Here is a 19,025-nt window from a genome sequence, read left to right as displayed (position 1 = left end):
CTGCGATGCATCCGGAGCATTAGTAAAAGTTGTTCCGTGTCAAAGGGGGACATAATGAATTTCTTCAGCCTCCTGAGGAAGGAGAGGCGCTGGTGAGCTTTCTTGGCCATGGTGTCCATGTGGTTGGACCAGGACAGGCTGATGGTGATGTTCACTCCCAGGAAGCTCTCAACCCTCTCGACTTCAGTACTGTTGATGTACATCACCCCCTTCCCTGAAGTCAATGACCAGCTCTTTTGTTTTGTAGAAGGTGCCAGCGAGGGAAACGTTTGTCTCCATTCCGTGCTCGAAGAGATTAATCCTTGATCGCAGGCGCATACCTGTCTCCAATTGCCTCTTCCCCACCACCCACACACCACCCTCAACCGGTCCTCCCACCTACCAGCCAGAGGGGAGCAGAGGGCGAAGGATGAGGGGAAGCAAAGGGGGCTCGCCCCGGGGGCACAGGCAGCAGGAGGAGCAGCCAGCGGCGGGCGAGATGGAGTCTCAGTCTTATGACGAGGAGAGCGAGTTGCCGGACCTCATCATGGACATTGAGGACGACGTGCTGCAGGGCCAGGAGTACGAGGAGTCGGAGGGTGGGTGAGCGGGGTGGGGGTCTCGCATTTCCCCGGGCAGCCTTGGAACCCCAGGCCCTTCTCCAGAGCAGGGGTGGTCGGAGCTGACCTCCCCATCCCCTCCCAGAGCGTCCCTCACTGACCTCCCCATCCCCTCCCACACCGTCCCTCACTGACCTCCCACACCGGGCGGGCGTCCCGCACCCCCAGGCTGTGAATGTGATTGGGCGGGGGTCCCGTGCCGCCCCAGGATGTGGGGCTCGGTGGGGCATGAGATGTTGTGGGCAGGGGTTCTGTTGGAATCATTGGTGGTGTTCTCACTGTGGTTTCCCCCCTCCTCACCCCTCCTGGCCCCCACTACCCCCCTCACCCCGCCTCATCCCTCCTCACCCCCATTCCCCTCCCAACCCCACCTCACCTCACCCCCCCACTCCCCTCCTCACCCCCCTCAGCACACCCCCATCACCCCCACACCCACTCCTGATCCCTCCTCGCCTCCCTTGCGCGCACACACCCTCCTCATCCCTCCACAACCCCACCCCCCACCTCGCCCCTCCTTAGCCCCACTCCCCTCCTCACCCCTCCACAACCTCACTCCACCTCACCCCTCCTCCCCACCTCACCCCTCCTCATCCCTCCTCACCACAACTCCCCTCCTCAACTCTCCTCACACCTACTCCCCTCCCCTCCTCACCCCTACGCACCTTCCTTACCCCCTCCTCACCCCACAACCCCTCACCCCTCCTCACCCCATGCCCCCTCACCCGTCCTCACCTTCACACCCTCCTGACCCCTCCTCATACCCATACCCCTTCCTCGCCCACCTTATGCGCACACACCATCCTCACCCCCAAACCCCCTCCTTACTCCTCCTCATCCCCCTCCACCCTCCTTTCCCCTCACATCCTCCTCACTCCCTCCTCACCCCCCTCTCACCGACACCCCTGACCACCTACGCACCCTCCTCACCCCCCACACCCCCTCCTCACCCACCACTCCCCCCTCCTCACCCCCCAATCACCCCCCCACACCCCCATACACCCCTTCCTTATCCCCTCCTCACCCCCCCTCCTCACCCCCACAGTGAGTGCAGAAACGTCCCAGGACAAGAGCCGTGCATTCTTCAAAGGACTGGCCCTCCTGGGCCTGGTGCTCTGTCTGGTCCTGCTGGCTCTGCTGGTCTACTTTGGAGCAACATGTGAGTGATGGGCAGATCCCCCCTCAACCCGCTTCCCTCCCCCAACCCCCCACACCCAGTTCTTTATCTCCCCACTCCCCCAAACCCCCTGGAGAACCCCCCTCCCCTTTCACATTCCTCCCCTCGGACTTTCACCCCCCACCCCCTTCTGACCCTGGGACACTCCCCCCTCCTCTCACCACCGAGACACTCACCTCTCTGCCTTCCACCCCTGGGACATTCCCCCCTCCCCTCCCCTCCGGACACTCCCCCTCCCCCCTCCACCCCCAGGGCACTCCCCCTCCTCCACCCCAGGACACACCTCCGTCCCCCTCCCCCTCCATCCCCTGGGACACTCCTCCCCCTCCCCCTCCGCCCTTGGGACACTCCCCCCCTCCTCCCCACCCTGGGACACTCCACCCTCCTCCTCCACCCCTGGCAAACGCCCCCCCTCCCTCCACCCCTGGCAAACTCCCCCCCCCCCCCCCAAACCCCTGGGAAGCTCCCCCACCCTCTGCCCCCAGGACACTCCCCCCGCCCCGGGACCCTGCCCCACAGGTTGTGTGCTCCCCCTGTGCAGATGCGGGGGCATCGGGGAAGCTGCGGACGGCGCGGGACAGCCTGCAGAACACGACGGAGGGCTACCTGAAGCTGCAGCAGCAGGTGCAGCTGCGGGAGGAGCAGTTCTGCACCCAGTTCCGCAACTCCACCGAGCACTGGCTGCACCTCTTCTGCGAGAAGTATGGTGAGCAGCAGGGTATGGGTCGGTGGGTGGCTAAGGGTTGTGGGGGCGGTGGGGGTGGGGTGGGGTCAGGGATAGTGTGGGGTGGAGGGGGTGTGGCAGGTGGGAGCGGTGGAGGTGAGGTGGGGTTGGGGGAGTGGGGGTTGGAGGGGGTTCAGGGGGTGTGGCAGGTGGGGGGGTGTTGGAGGTTGGGGAGTCCGAGGGGGTTTTGAGTGGGGTGGGGTTGGGGGAGTGGGGGATGGAGGGTTGGAGGAGGTGTGGGGGGTGTGGCAGCGGGGGGGGGTGGGCATTTGGGTGTTGGGGGGTGGGGTGGAGTTGGTGGGGGAGTGGGGGTTTGGGTGGGGGGTGCGTGTGGGCTGTTGGGTGGTGGGGTGGGTGTGGGGTGTGGAGGGAGTGTGGGTTGGGGGAGTTGGGGGGTGCGGTGGGGGGTTTGGAGGTGTTGGGGGCTGGTGGGGGTGTGGTGGAGTGGAGGGTGGAGGGGGTGTGGGTTGGGGGAGGTGGGGTGGTGGTGCGGGGGTTGGAGGGGTGTTGGGGTTGGGGGAGTCTGAGGGGGTGGGTGGGGTGTGGTGGGGCGGGGGTGGTTTGAGCCATTGCTGAGGGACGTGGGGAGGGCTGATCGTGGGGCAGTGCGCAGGGGACCTCCTGCCTGTGCCCCTGACATCCCAATACGTTCTCCACGCCACCTCACCCCGCCCCCGGCCTACAGAGTGCCCCTCCCGGATATGTGACCCTGGCTGGCTGCTGTTTGGCAGGAGCTGCTTCCGATTCCTCAACATCAGTCGGAGCTGGGATCAGAGTCGAGAGGCTTGTGCTGAGCTGCAGGGACACCTGGCTATCATCGGCAGCGAGAAGGTGCAGGTAGGGGAACGGGCACCCCACCAACCCAGGTCCCCATCTCTCCCCTCCCCTCCCCTCCCCCGTCCCCCTCCCTTCCCCCTGTCCTTCCCCTCCCCTCCTCTCCCCGTCCCTCCCCTCCCGTCTCCTCCACTCCACTCCCTGTCCCCGCCCCTCACTCGCCCTATCCCCCTCCCCTCCCCTTCCCTGCCCTCCTCCCTTCCCTGCCCTCCTCCCTTCCCGTCCCCTCCCTCCGTCCCTGCCCCTCACTCACCCTATCCCCCTCCCCCTCCCCTTCACTGCCCTCATCTCTCCCCCCCTCCCTCCCCCTCCCCCTCATCCCCACCCCCTTCCCCTCCTGCCCCTCCTCCCCGTCCCTCGCCCCTCCACTCCCCCATCCCCCTCCCCGTCCCCCCTCCCCTTACCTCCCCTCCTTTCTTCCCCTCCCTGTCCCCTCCCCTCCCCTCCCCTGCCCTGCCCTGTTCTTCGCCCGACTCCCCCTGTCCCCGTCCCCTTCCCATCCCCCTCCCCGTCCCTGTCCCCTTCCCATCCCCCTCCCCGTCCCTGTCCCCTTCCCATCCCCCTCCCCGTCCCCTTCCCATCCCCCTCCCCCGTCCCCTTCCCATCTCCCTCCCCCATCCCCTTCCCATCCCCCTCTGCCCCATCCCCTCCTCCGTCCCCGTCCCCACCCCACCCCACCACTCCCCTCCCCTTCCCTGCCCTGTCCCTCGCCCCTCCACTCCCAGTCCCCCTCCCCATCCCCCCTCGTCCCCTCCCCCTCCCCCTCCCCTCCCCGTCCCCTCCCCCTCCCCTCCCCGTCCCCTCCCCCTCCCCCTCCCCTCCCCGTCCCCCTCCTCCTTCCTCCCCTCCCCGTCCCCCTCCTCCTTCCTCCCCTCCCCGTCCCCCTCCTCCTTCCTCCCCTCCCCGTCCCCCCCTCCCCTCCCCTCCCCTCCCCGTCCCCCTCCTCCTTCCTCCCCTCCCCCTCCTCCTTCCTCCCCTCCCCCTCCTCCTTCCTCCCCTCCCCGTCCCCCTCCTCCTTCCTCCCCTCCCCGTCCCCCTCCTCCTTCCTCCCCTCCCCGTCCCCCTCCTCCTTCCTCCCCTCCCCTTCCACCCTCCCCTCCCACCCTCCCCTCCCACCCTCCCCTCCCCCGTCCCCGCCTCTCCCCTCCCCCTCCCCCGCCTCCCCTCCCCGCCTCTCCCCTCCCCCGTCCCTGCCTCCCCTCCCCCTCCCCCTCCCCGCCTCTCCCCTCCCCGCCTCCTCACTCCTCCCCCATCCCCTCCCTTCTCCCCTGTCCCATCCCCCCACCCCAACCCACCATCTACCACCTTTTGCCTCGAATGCTGATTTATTTCCCTGCAACCTCCCAACAGATCCCTCCTCCCGCCCCCAAAACCTTCTCCCTGTCCCCCCAAACTTCTCCCTGCCCCACCCCCCCCCCCCACACCCCCCATTTGTTGTAACTGCCTGTGGCCAACTCACCTGCTCACCGGGCATGTCGTTGGGACGCGCGGGCTGGATGTGTGGGGATTGAACCTGGTGTCCCTGGGGTCGGGAGTTCGGTGGCGTCCCTACCCCCACCCCCTCCGCCCACACAGCGTTCCACTGACTTCAGAGGTGTGCTGAATGCCTCTGACGGGGAGGAAGCGGGAAGCGGGGTTCAGCCTCAAGGGGGTGGGGTTTGGGGGGGGTGGGTTTGCTGTCTTCCCGGCTGCCATCTCCTGACTCCCACCACTCTGCTCTCCTTCTGCAGACCTTCCTGTCAGAGCAGGTGAAGGATCTGTCCCACTGGATCGGGCTGACGGACAAGGTGACGGAAGGCAGCTGGGTCTGGGTCGACGGCACTAAGGTGGTGGATGGGACAACGTGAGTCCCGGGGGTGGGGGGGGAGTTGTTGGGCACACTGGAGGTGACAGGGAGTGTCAGCATCCCAATGGGGTGCCGGGAAGGGGGGGTGGTGTCAGGCTGAAGGTCGAGGATATGTGACGTAGGGGTTGTCTGGCGCTCAAATCATGCGCTGATCCCACTCTCCCCGCATCTGGCCTGCGGCTTTCTGTGCGTCGGCCCACCGAGGTGCTGTCCCAGATTGCTTTGGGAATGCTGTGCTGTCTCATCCACCTCCCCCTCCCCCTCTTCCCCCTCTTCTCTGTCCGCCCTCTCCCCCTGCCCTCCTCCAGTGTATTACGCCTAAACAAGGGAGACTACAACGGGATGAGGGAGGAGTTGGCTGGGACTGGGAACACAGGCTATATGGTGGGATAGTTGAGGAACAGTTGGAAGACTTTCAAAGAGATTTTTCATGGTGCTCAACAAAAGCTTGGAGTATTGTGTTCACACACTTGGAGTATTGTGTTCAGTTCTGGTCGCCTCATTATAGGAAGGACGTGGAAGCTTTAGAGAGGGTGCAGAGGAGATTTACCAAGATGCTGCCTGAATTGGACAGCATGTCTTATGAGGACAGGTTGAGCAAGCTAGGGCTTTTCTCTTTGGAGAGGAGGATAATGAGAGGTGACTTGATAGAGGTGTACAAGAAGATAAGAGGCATAGATCGAGTGGACAGTCAGAGACTTTTTCCCAGGCCGACAATGGCTAACACGAGGGGGCATAATTTTAAGGTGATTGGAAGAAGGTATAAGGGGGATATCAGGGGTAAGTTTTTTTACACAGAGGGTGGTGGGTGCGTGGAACGCACTGCTGGCAGAGGTTGTGGGGGCAGATACATTAGGGACATTTAAGACACTCTTAGATAGACACATGAATGATAGAAAAATAGGGGGCTATGTGGGAGGGAAGGGTTAGTTAGATCTTAGAGCGGGATAAAGTGTCGGCACAACATTGTGAGCTGAAGGGTCTGTACTGTGCTGTAATGTTCTATGTTATAAAAGTATATTCCAGTTAAAAGCAAGGACAGTAAGGGTGAGGAGAGCCAGCCTTGGATAACTAAAAGAAGGCATCAAGCTAAAATCTCATGCATACAGAGTCGCGGAAACTGGAAGATCGGGAAAACTTCAAAAAGCAACAAAGAACCACTGAGCAAGCAATAAGGAAAGGGAAGACAGATTATGAAAGTAAACTAGCACAAAAAATAAAACATAGTTAAAGTTTCTATAATTATATGAAGCAGAAACGAGTGGCTAAAGTGAACGGAGGTCCTTTGGAAGAATGGAAGGGGGAATTAATATTGGGTAATGAGGCCTTGAACGACTACTTTGTGTCGGTCTTCATGGTGGAGGACACGTCTAACATGCCAAAAACAGATGTTATGGATGCAATGGGATGTGAGGACCTCGATACAATCACTGTCACTAAAGAGGTAGTAAAGAGCAAACTAGTAGGCCTATAGGTAGACAAGTCCCCTGGTCCTGATGGGATGCATCCCAGGGTACTGAAAGAAATGGTGGGAGTTATAGTAGACGCATTTGTGATGATTTACCAAAATTCTGTGGACTCTGGGCAGGTCCCAGCAGGTTGGAAGACAGAAAATGTCACGCCGCTGTTTAAAAATGGATGTAGGCAAAAGACAGGTAACTATAGGCCAGTTCGCTTAACGTCTGTAGTAGGGGAAAATGCTTGAAGCTTTCATTAAGGAAGAAATACCGAGACATTTGGATAGACGTGGTTCCATCAGGCAGACACAACATGGATTCAGGAAGGGCAGGCCCTGTTTGACAAACTTATGGGAGTTCTTTGAGGATATAATGAGCACAGTGGATAGAGGGGAACAGGTGGATGTTGTATATTTCCAGAAGGTGTTCGATAAGGTACGGCATAAAAGACATCCATTAGATAAGGATGTGTGGAGTTGGGGGTAAGGTATTAGCATGGATAGAGGATTAGTTCACCAATTGAAGGCAGAGAGTTGGGATAAATGGGTGTTTCTTTGGTTGGCAATCAGTGGTGAGCAGGTGCTGCAGGGGTCGGTGCTGGGCCTGCAACCGTTCACGATACGCATTAACGATTTGGAAGAGGGGACTGAGTATAGCGTATCCAACTTTGCTGATGACACTAAATTGAGTGGGAAAGCAAATTGTGCAGAGGATGCGGAGAGTCTGCAGAGAGATATAGATAGGTTAAGTGAGTGGGCAAGGGCCTGGCAGTTGGAGAACAATGTTGGTAACCGTGAGGTCATACACTTTGGAAGGAAAAAATAGATAAGATTATTATCTTAATGGTGAAAGAATGCAGCATGCTGTTGTGCGGAGGGACTTGGGAGTCCTTGTACGTGAATCGCGAAAGGTTGTTTTGCAGGTGCAACAGGTTGTCAACCAAGGCAAATGGAATGTTTGCCTTCGTTGCTGGAGGGATTGAATTTAAGAGAAGGGAGGTTATGCTGCAATTGTACAGGGTTTTGGTCTCCTTACCTGAGGAAAGATACACTAGCCTTGGAGGCGGTGCAGAGGAAGTTCACCAGGTCGACTCCGGAGATGAGGGGGTTAGCCTATGAGGAGAGATTGAGTCGCCTGGGTCTATACTCGCTGGAATTCAGAAGAGTGAGAGGGGACCTTATAGAAACATATAATGTTATGAAAGGGATAGATTACTGGTAGGCGAGACTAGACAAGGGAACATGGCCTCAAGATTCGGGGGAGCAGATTTAGGATGGAGATGAGGAGGAAGTGCTTTTCCCAGAGAGTAGAGAATCTGTGGAATTCTCTGCCCAGGGAAGCAGTGGAGTCTACCTTATTAAATATATTTAAGGCACCATCTTGCATAGTTGGGCTCATGGGGGAAAGGCAGGTAGGTGGAGCTGAGTCCACGGCCAGATCAGCCATGATCTTACTGAATGGCGGAGCAGGCTCGAAGGGCCAGATGGCCGACTCCTGCTTCTATTTCGTATGTTCTTATTAAGGTGGTGACCAGAACTGTACACAGTTCTCCAGCTGTGGTTTAACCAAATTTTTTATAGTACATCACAGCCCAGTTCGTGTTGGAATTGGTTTATTATTGTCACCTGTACTGAGGCACAGTGAAAAACTTGTCTTGCATGCCGATCGTACAGATCAATTCATTATACAGTGCATTGAGATAGTAGAGCATGCATTGAGGTGGTGCAGGGCGCGCTGAGGCGGTGCAGGGCGCATTGAGGAAATACAGGGTGGATTGAGGTAATGCAGAGTGCATTGAGGTAGTACAGGGTAAAAACAATAACAGAATACAGAGTAAAGTGTCACATCTACAGGGAAGTGCATTGCAGGTAGACAATAAGGTGCAAGGTCATAACGAGGTACAATTGCACTATAGGGAGGATGTTGAGGCTTTAGAGAGGGTGTAGAGGAAGTTTACTGGGATGCTGCCTGGATTAGAGGGCACATACTATCAGGAGAGGCTGGACAAACTTGGCCTCTTTTCTCTGGAGCGGCAGGGGTGATCTGTTGGAAGTGTATAAAATTACGAGGGGCATAGATAGGGCGGACAGGCAATATCTTTTTCCCATTATTGAGTGATCCAGTACCAGAAAGCATACATTTAAGGTGAGGGGCGTAGGTTCAGAAGAGACGTGAGGGGTACTTTTTTTATTCAGAGGGTGGTGGGTGCCTGGAATGTGTTGCCTGATAGGGCGGTGGAGGCAAACTCATTGGGGGCTTTGAAGAGGGACTTGGATAGGCAGATGAATGAGAGGAAAATGGAGGGATACGGGCATTCTGTCTGTAGGAGGGATTAGCGATGTCGGCACGATATTGTGGGTCGAAAGGCCTGTTCTGTGCTGTACTGTTCTATGTTCTAAGGTAGACTGTGAGGTCAAGAGTCCATTTCATCGTAGAAGGGAACTGTTCAATAGTCTTATCACTGTGGGATAGAAGCTGTCCTTGATCCTGGTGGTATGTGCCCTCAGGCTCCTGTATCTTCTGCCTGATGGGAGAGGGGTGAAGAGAGTGGGTGGGGGTCTTTGATTGTGCTGGCTGCTTCACCGAGGCAGCAAGAGGTATAGACAGAGTCCACGGAGGGGAGGCTGGTTTCCGTGATGCACTGGGCTGTGTCCACAACTCTGCGGTCCTGGGCAGAGCAGTTGCAGTACCAAGCCATGATGCATCCAGATCAATAAAAGTTGGCGAGGGTCAAAGGGGAACACGCCGAATTTCTTTAGCCTCCTGAGGAAGTAAAGGTGTTGGTGAGTGATACTCCCTGGGGCCCCACCATTTACTCTGCATGTTCCAGCCTTGCCCTTGTCAGGATTCAGTTCCATTTCCCATTGCTCGACCCAGCTCGCCAGCCAATCTCTGTCCCACTTTGGCCAAGGACAACTTCCCTCACCGCTTGCCAGTCCGCAGTCCTTCACGTCATCTGCAAACTCACTGCTGATCAAACCTCCTGCCTTCTCACATCCAGGCCTTTCGTGAACTTCACAAGCCTCAAGGTTCCCAGCACCAATCCCTGTGGCCCGCCACCTCACAGACTTCCAATCAGGCAAACACCCCTCCGTCTCCCATTACTGAGCCAATTTTATTTGATGCCTCGGTTCCCACGGGATCTAACCCTTTGGAACAGCCGACTGGGTGGGATCTTGGCAAAAGTCCATGTCAGCAATGTCCAGGTGAGCAAGGTTGACGGGGCACTCCATGGTCATGGGTACAGAGGGATCCTTTTGAGGCTCCTGGATGGTGCGTTGCCTTGCTGGTGCCAGGGTCAAGGAGCACGGGACATTCTGAGAGGGGGAGGGGGAGCAGTCAGAGGTTGTGGCCCCATGTTGGTAGCGATGACGTTGGCAGTAAGGAAGGTGAGGTCCCGCCAAGGGGAATTGGGCCCATTAGGTGAGAAGCAGGGTTGTGATCTCAGGATGACTCCGTGGGCAAGAGGTTGGAAGGTGGCGTGGCTCAGTCAGTGGCTGGCGAGCTGGTGCAGGAGGGTGGGCTTCAGGTGCCTGAGCTTCCCCTCCAGGCCAGGGAGGGATTGGGTTGTGCCAGAACTGGAGGGGGAGCCAGATCCCCACGGGGGGAGGGTTGGCGTTTGAGGTTCCAAATGAGTACCTTTGCGTCATTATCAAGCAAGGAAGAGGAGGGTGGTGAGAGCAGTGTGGGGTGTGCCAATGTGCTGGGAGCATTTGGAGATGGGGGATGTTGCTGGGTCTCTTGGGGAAGAAGTCCCCAGGGCATGATGGGCTGTACATCCCAGGTAAGAGGTGATGGCTGGGTCTTTGTATTGTCACCAGCGACAGGCGAGGTCCCAGAGAGCTGGGTGGTCGCTCAACCAGCCTCTCTTGTTGCAGAAGGGAAATGGGGATAATCCTGGGAATGAGGGGGTCGGGGAACCTCATGTCAGCCATTGGAGAGGATTTAGGAGAACGTGGGCGAATTAGGGTCACTCTCAAAGTTTTATGTGGGGGAGGTTGTGTCTGACTGAGTGGATGCAGCTTTTTGAGGTGGTGATGAGGGCAGTTGATGAAGGCAGGATGGTGGATGTTGTCTACCTGGATTTCAGTGAGGGTGTTTGACAATGTCCCTCACAGGAGGCTCACCCAGAAGATTAAGGTCCATGGTGACTTGGCAATTTGGATTCGTAATTGGTTTACAGAGGGTAGTGGTGGAGGGGAGTTATTCAGGCTGGAGGCCCGTGACCAGTGGTGTTCTGCAGGGATCCGCACTCGGACCTCCGCCATTGGTGACGCACGCGGATGACTTGGACAGAAACGTAGATGGCGGGTTAGTAAGTTTGCGGATGGCACAATGGGTTGGTGGGGCTGTTGGACGGTCATCAAAGGAGACAGCAGGAGATCAATCAGTTCCAGATATGGGTGGAGAAACGACAGATGGAGACCGATCCAGGCCAGTGTGAGGTGTTGTGTTTTGGCAGGTCAAGTGTAAGGGGAAAGTATAAATTAATGATCAGTTAATGCTATCTTCTTGCATTAAGATGCCTCTACTGCCACGTAGGTTGGAGGAGAAACACCTTGTATTCCGCCTTGGGAGTCTCCCACCTGACGGCCTCAACGTCGATCTCTCTAACTTCCAGTTAAACCCCTTTTTCTTCCCCTTTCCCCCTCCACTCCTTTGCCTTATTCCTGTGGCTCCCTCCACCCCCCCGCCTCACCTTGATGACCTGCCCATCTCCTCTCCTCCCCTCCTCCATCCTTTTATCCATCGCCCTCTCCTACCGGATTCCTCCCCCTTCAGCGCTTTGCCTCTTCTACCTGTCACCTCTCAGTTTATTCCATCTTCCACCCCCCCACCCACCTGCCTTCCCCCTCTCACCTGAACTGACCTCTCAGTTTATTACATCGTCCCCCCCACCTACCTTCCCCCCCTCACCTCTTTGTTGCCTGCGTGTGCTCCTAACCAACCCCTCCCACCCCCCCAACCTTCTTATCCCGGCTCCTGCCCTCTTTCTTCCCAGTCCCGATGAAGGGTCTAGGCTCAAAACGTTGACCGTTTATCTCCCTCCATGGACGTTGCCCGACCTGCTGAGCTCCCCCCAGCACTGTGTGTGTGTTGCTCTAGATGCCAGCATCTCCGGAAGTATAAATTTAATGGTAGGACCCTTAACAGCATTGATATACAGAGAGGGATCTTCGGGTCCGAGTCCATAGCTCCCTGAAAGTTGCCAGAGTTCATAGGGTGGCAAAGAAGTCAATTGCCTTTTATCAGTGAGGATGCTTTTGGAATATTGTGTTCAGTGTTGGTCACCTTACTATAGGAAAGATGCCATTAAGCTGGAAAGAGTGTAGAAGATTTACAAGGATGTTGCCAGGCCTCGAGGGACTCAGTGGTTGAGCAGCTTTGGACTTTATCCATTGGAGCTCAGGAGAAAGAGGGGCGATCTTCTGGAGGTGTTGTAAACAACAAGGGATACAGACAGGGCGAATGGGCACAGCCTTTTTTCCAGGCTTGATGGGGTGTGGGGAATAAGTTTAAAGGGGAGAAGGGAGAGACTTCATAGCAACTTTTCCCACCCCGAGAGGTGGCCCCTATCTGGAACAAGCTGCCAGAGGAAGTGGTTGAGGCAGGTGCATGAGGGACATCTGGACAGGTACACAGATAGGAAAGGTTCGGATTAAGATTTCTTTGTTAGTCACATGTGCATCGAAATACACAGTAAAATGCATCTTTTGCGTAGAGTGCTCTGGGGGCAGCTTGCAAGTGTCACCCGCCACACTTCCAGTGCCAACATAGCATGCCCACAAGCTCCTTAACCCCGTACGTCTTTGGAATGTGGGAGGAAACCGGAGCACCCGGAGGAAACCCACGCAGACACACGGGGAGAATGTACAAACTCCTTACAGACAGTGGCTGGATTTGAACCCGGGTCACTGGCACTGTAATAGCATTACACTAGCCGCTACACCACCATGCCTGCCCTTGGACTAGCTTAGCTGAATCAGAATCAGGTTTATTATCACTGATGTATGTTGTGAAATTTGTGGTTTGCAGCAGCAGTACAGTGCGAGACTTAAAAATTACAATAAGTTCTCAAACTAAATAAATAGAGCAAAAGAGGAATAATGAGGTAGTGTTCATGGGTTCACGGACCATTCAGAAATCTGACAGTGGAGGGGAAGAAGCTGTTCCCGAATTGTTAAGGGTGGGTCTTCAGGCTCCTGTACGTCCTCCCCGATGATAATAATGTGAAGAGGGCATGTCCCAGGATGGTGAGGGTCCCGAGTGACAGACACCTCCCTTCTTGAGGCACCGCCTCTTGATGTCCCAGATGATGGGGAGGATTGTACCCATAATGGAGCTGGCCGAGTCTACGACCCTCCGCAGCCTCTTGTGACCCTGCGCCTTGGAGCCTCTGTAACCCAGGGTCGGGTACCTTGATCAGTACCAACCAGTTGGGCCGAAGGGCCTGTTTCCGTGCTGTGTGACTGGCAGGTGCTCGGAGCAGGTGGTGGAAGCAGATGCGACCTTAAGTAGGGATATTGGTATTGGTGTTGGTTTATTATCGTCACTTGTACCGAGGTCCAGTGAAAAACTTGTCTTGCATACAGATTGTACAGGTCAATTCATTACACAGTGCAGTTACGTTGGGATAGTACAGAGGGCATTGATGTAATACAGGTAAAAACAATAACAGTACAGAGCAAAGTGTCACAGCTACAGAGAAAGTGCAGTGCAATAAGGTGCAAGGTCACAACAAGGTAGATTGTGAAGTCATAGTCCATCTCATCCTATAAGGGAACTGTTCAATAGTCTTATCAGTGGGGTAGAAGCTGTCCTTGAGCCTGGTGGTACGTGCCCTCAGGCTCCTGTATCTTCTACCTGATGGAAGAGGAGAGAAGAAAGAATGACCCAGGTGGGTGGGGTCTTTGATTATGTCAGCTGCTTCGTGGAGGCAGCAAGAGGTATAGACAGAGTCCAAGGAGGGGAGGCTGGTGTCTGTAACACGCTGGGCTGTGTCCACAACTTGCCGTCCCGGGCAGAGCAGTTGCCATACCAAGTTGGGATGCATCCAGATAGGATGCTTTCTGTGGTGCATCGAGAAAAGTTGGTGAGAGTCAAAGGGAACAAACTGAATTTCTTTAACCTCCGGAGGAAGTAGAGGCACTGGTGAGCTTTCTTGGCCAGATCGTGGTCAGGTAGAAGGGATTCAGTTTAATTCGGCGGAGTTTTCAGCACAGATATGATGGGCTGAAGGGCCCGTTCCTGTGCCGTCCCATTGCATGTTCAAGGTTGTCTATTGCACGACCCCTGTATGTACCAGAGTTGATTGGTGAGCTCAAGGACAAGGAATCACATCACAAGGCAGTGATCATAATGTGATAGAATTCACCGTGCAGTTTAAGAGGGAGGAGCTAGAAATTGGACAGAACATAGAACACCACAGCACAGTACAGACCCTTTGGCCCACGGTGTTGTGCTGACATTTTATCTTGCTCTGAGATCTACCTAATCCTTCCCTCCCACATAGACACATGAATGATGGAAAAATAGGGGGCTAGCTAAGAGTCTCGTAAAGGTCCCTAATGTATCTGCCCCCACCACCTCTGCCAGCAAGTGCGTTCCATACACCCACCACTATCTGTGTAAAAAAAACTTACCCCCGACATCCCTCCTTATACTTTCCTCCAATCACCTTAAAATTATGTCCCCTCGTGTTAGCCATTTTCACCCTATGAAAAGTCTCTGACTGTCCACTTGATCTATGCCTCTTGAACACCTCTATCAAGTCACCTCTCATCATCCTTCTCTCCAAAGAGAAAAACCCCAGCTCGCTCAACCTATCCTCATAAGACGTGCTCTCCAATCCAGGCAGCATCTTGGTAAATCTCCCCTGCACCATCTCTGAAAGCTTTCACATCCTTCCTATAATGACGCAACCAGAACTGAACACAATACTCCAAGTGTGGTCTAACCAGAGTTCAAAAGAGCTGCAATATCACCTCGCGACTCTTGAACTCAATACCATGACTAATGAAGGCCAACACACCATACGCCTTTTTAACAACCCTATCGACCTGGCTGGCAACCTTGAGGGATCGATGGACGTGGAGACTGCTAAGAGTCCTGCCATTAATCTTGTATTCTTCCTTCAAATTTGATCTCCCAAAGTGTATCACTTCACACTTTTCCGGATTGAACTCCATCTGCCACTTCTCAGCCTAGGTCTGCATCCTATCAATGTCCTGTTGTAATCTACAGCAACCTTCTACACTATCCACGACACCAGCAACCTTTGTGTCATCATCAAACTTACCAACCCACCCTTTCACATCATCATCCAAGTCAATTTATAAAGATCACAGGTTCCCAGAACAGATCCCTGCGGAACACCACTGGTCACTGACCTCCAGGCAGAATACACTCTATCTACTACCACTCTGTCTTCTATGGGTGAGCCAATTCTGAATCCACACAGCCAAGTTTCCCTGGATCCCATGCGTCCTGACTTTCTGAATGAGCCTTCCATGAGGAACCTTATCAAACACCTTACTAAAATCCATGTATACCACATCCTAAGCTCGACCTTCATCAATGTGCTTTGTCACATCCTCAAAGAATTCACTCAGGCTCATGTAGTGGTATTACAGTTGAGTAAAGGTAACTACAGAGGCATGAGAAAGCTGGCCAAAGTTGATTGGAAGGAGACCCTAGTAGGGATGATGGTAGAGCAGCAATGGCAGGAGTTTCTGGAAGTAATTTGGAAGACACAGGATCAGTTCATCCCAAAGAAGAGGAAGCATTCGAAAGGGAGGTTAAGGCAACTGTGGCTGACAAGAGAAGTCAAAGACAGCATAAAAGCAAAAGATAGGGCATACAATATTGTAAAAGTCAGCAGGAATCTTGAGGATTGAGAAGCTTTTAAGAACCAACAAGAGGCAACTAAAAAAGCAATAAGGAGAGAAAAGATGAAATATGAAGGTAAGCTAGCCAATAATGTAAATGAGGAGGCCAAAAATTTTTTCAGATATATGAAGAGTAAAAGAGGCAAGAGTGGACATCAGACTATTGGAAAATGATGCTGGAGGAGTAGTAATGAGGAACAAAGAAATAGCAGACGAACTGAATACATATCTTGCGTCAGTCTTCACTGTGGAAGACATCAGCAACGTGCCAGAAATTCAAGAGAGTCAGGGGGCAGAAGGGAGTGTAGTCACTATTACCAAGGGAAGCTGAAAAAGTCTGGGAGGTGGATAAGTCCCCTGGACCAGATGGGCTACATGCCATCTTTCTGAAAGAGGCAGCTGAAGAGATTGTGGAGGCATTGGTAGTGATTTTTGGAGGATCACTGGAGTCAGGAATGGTTCCGGAGGACTGGAAAATCGCAAATGTCACTCTGCTCTAAGAAAGGAGGGAGGCAAAGGGAAAGAAATGATAGGCCAGTCAGCCTGACTTCAGTGGTTGGTAAGATGTTAGAGTCCATTATTGATGAGGTTTCAGGGTACTTGGAAACACATGATAAAATAGGCTGAAGTCAGCATGGTTTCCTTGAGGGGAGATCTTGCCTGACAAATCTGTTGGAATTCTTTGAGGACATAACAGGCAGGATAGACAGAGATTCAGTGGATGTTGTTTACTTGGATTTTCAGAAGGCCTTTGACAAAGTGCCACACACGAGGCTGCTAGACAAGATAGGAGCCCATGGTATTGCAAGAAAGGTACTAGCATGGATTGAGGATTGGCTGACAGGCAGAAGGCAAAGAATGGGAATAGAGGGGGCCTTTTCTGGTTGGCTGCTGGTGACTAGTAGCATCCTGCAGGGGTCAGTGTTGGGTCCGCTGCTTTTCACGTTACATGTCAGTGATCTGGATGACGGAGTTGAGGGCTTTGTGGCCAAGTTTGCAGATGATCCAAAGATAGGTAGAGGGACAGGGAGTGTTGAGGAAGCAAGGAGTCTGCAGAAGGACTGGGACAGGTTGGGAGAATGGGCAAAGAAGCGGCAGATGGAATACAGTGCAGGGAAGTGTACGGTCTTGCACCTTGGTGGAAAGAATAAAGGTGGTAACTATTTTCTAAACAGGGAGCAAATTCAGAAATTTGAGGCACAAAGGGACTTGGGAGTCCCAGTGCAAGATTCTCTTAAGGTTAGCTTGCAGGTTGAGTCGGCAGTAAGGAAGGCAAATGCAACGTTAGCATTCATTTTGAGAGGACTAGAATATAAAAGCAAGAATGTAATGCTGTGACTTTATAAGGCATTGGTCAGACCACATTTGGAATATTGGGAGCAGTTTTGGGCTCCATATCTAAGGAAGGATATGCCAGTGTTGGAGAGGGTCCAGAGGAGGTTTATGAGAACGATTCCGGGAACGAAAGGGTTAATGTATGAGAAGCGTTTGATGGCACCAGGCCCCCTACTTGCTGGAGTTTAGAAGGATGAGGTGGTGGTTGTCTGGTGCGGGTAAAACAGCTACTGGAATCACTGAAACCTCCCAAGGCAGTGCAAATATGACCACAATGTCTTATTCCATTTCATTGAAATATAAGCTTTGGGGGAAGGAGAGATTTACCTGGCACACACAATTCACCTCAGTCTTACTTCCTTGATATTTTATCTGGCTCAGGGTTTTTTGATCTCAATACATCCTTGCTCCCATTGGTTGGGCATGCTCTTACACCTGAAATTAAATTAGTAAGCAATTGGGAAATGAATGTGACATAGATTAATGCAAAACAATCCAATTTAGTAGAAAGAATGAGGAGGCCACGTACTCCCTGGGAAAAAAAATAAGCATCTATTTTGGGGCAGTGGAACAGAGGAACCCTGGGGTACCAGTTTCTACAGACACAGGTTAATGAACCCATAACACAAGCAAAGTGAAAAAAATAAAAGTAAGGGAGTATCTCATTGAAACCTACCGAATATTGAAAGGACTGGATAGATAGGACGTGGAGAGGATGTTTTCAGTGGTGGGAGAGGGCGCAGCCTCAGAACAGAAGGGACGTCCCTCTGAGGGATTTCTTCAGCTAGAGGGTGGTGAATCTGTGGAATTCGTTGGCACAGATGGCTGTGGAGGCCAAGTCATTGGGTATATTGAAAGCGGAGGTTGAGAGGTTCTTGATTAGAGAGGGGGAGAAAGTGGGAGAACAGGGTTGAGAGGGGAAATAAAACAAATCAGCCATGATGGAAAGGTAGAGCAGACTCGATGGGCCAAATGGCCCAATTCTGCTCCGATGTCTTATGGTCTTGGCTGGGTGAGGGAGTTGGGAACATCTGGTTGCTCCGTGGTGAGGAGGGAAGGGGGGGGACGAGGGTGAGGAGGTCATCGGCGGGGGAGATGACAAGGGAGGGGTTTAGTTTTTGGGATGCCCCTCACACCGCACCTCCCCCTCGGCCCCAGCAGGTTCTGGGCGAACGGCGAGCCAGACAACGCCTACAACAGGACGCTGAGAGAGACTGAGAACTGCGGCCTGCTGAGCCAGCGCGGCTGGGCGGACCAGGTCTGCGCCCGCCACTTCCCTGCCATCTGCGAGAAATCCGCTATCCGCCTGCACCTCATCTTCCAGCGGGCTCGGAGGGGCTGAGCGGGCACCTCCTCGCGGCTCCCCACTCCCCCCAGGGTCTGTGGGAGACGGGACACTCCCCCCGGCTCTGTGGGGGATGGGACACCCCCTGCCTCCGCTGTCTCCAGGGTCTGTGGGGGACGGGACAGCCACCCCATAACTCTGCTCTCCCAGAGGAGGGGGACGGGTCGTCCCCACCCCTGACTCCCCTCTCTCCGGGGAGGGGGACTGGACCCCCCCCCCCACGCCTCTGGTCTCCCCGGGGTTAGTAGGGGATGGGTTAGTTCTCTCTAATATTGTTATTGGTTTATTAAACGATTCATTATTATATCTTAAAATATATGTATTAAAAATAATTAAATGGTTAATCTGACAGTGTCTGATCTCCCTCTAACCTTTTCCCTCCCCCAGCTTCCCCACCCTCCCAGATTTTCTCCCCCCCTCCCCCCCCCCCCCCACACACACACACACACACACACACAGTTATTTCCTGTCTTTGGGAAGGAACAGGGGCAATTACACAGTCACAGGGTGAACGTGCAAACTCCACACAGACAGTACCCTGGGGTCAGTGGTGAGCCTCCAGTCACTCACCACATCACTGAGAGCACTCCAGATCCCTGCATGTCACAAGTCTTGTTTACCCTGAGCTCCCCTCTAATCCGAGTCGTCTTAACTCAACTGGTTTCTGTCAAGTTAAGAGGATTGTTTATTGACCACAGCTCCACCTTCAATACTATAATCCCAAGCAAACTCATCACCAAACTCTGAGACCAGGGACTCAGCACCTCCCTCTGCAATTGGATCCTTGACTTCCTGACCATCAGTGAGGATAGGCAGCAACACC

The 19,025-nt window shown here is 54.2% G+C and overlaps 1 protein-coding gene across 1 annotated transcript; it reads left to right on the top strand.

The window, feature by feature from the left end:
* Positions 1 to 340: 340 nt before the first annotated feature.
* Positions 341 to 18,431, top strand: LOC127585296 (C-type lectin domain family 7 member A-like). Its single transcript, XM_052042645.1, has 6 exons — positions 341 to 578; positions 1,642 to 1,755; positions 2,315 to 2,479; positions 3,183 to 3,334; positions 5,062 to 5,174; positions 18,019 to 18,431. Exons 1-6 carry the CDS (start codon positions 410 to 412, stop codon positions 18,197 to 18,199), a joined length of 894 nt encoding a protein of 297 aa, XP_051898605.1. The 5' UTR covers positions 341 to 409; the 3' UTR covers positions 18,200 to 18,431.
* The last annotated feature ends 594 nt before the right edge of the window (positions 18,432 to 19,025 follow it).

This window comes from Pristis pectinata, chromosome 32 (genome assembly GCF_009764475.1).
Source record: "Pristis pectinata isolate sPriPec2 chromosome 32, sPriPec2.1.pri, whole genome shotgun sequence".
Lineage (NCBI taxonomy): Eukaryota > Metazoa > Chordata > Chondrichthyes > Rhinopristiformes > Pristidae > Pristis > Pristis pectinata.
This window is presented reverse-complemented; position numbering and strand designations above follow the sequence as displayed.

What these genes read in the sequence shown, in the direction of transcription:
- LOC127585296 (XM_052042645.1), top strand. Translation starts at nt 410, where the DNA reads ATGAGGGGAAGCAAAGGGGGCTCGCCCCGGGGGCACAGGCAGCAGGAG. An exon ending in CCTCTTCTGCGAGAAGTATG is followed by an intron (nt 2,480 to 3,182) that starts GTGAGCAGCAGG and finishes CCCGGCCTACAG; the next exon opens with AGTGCCCCTCCCGGATATGT. An exon ending in TCGGCAGCGAGAAGGTGCAG is followed by an intron (nt 3,335 to 5,061) that starts GTAGGGGAACGG and finishes CTCCTTCTGCAG; the next exon opens with ACCTTCCTGTCAGAGCAGGT.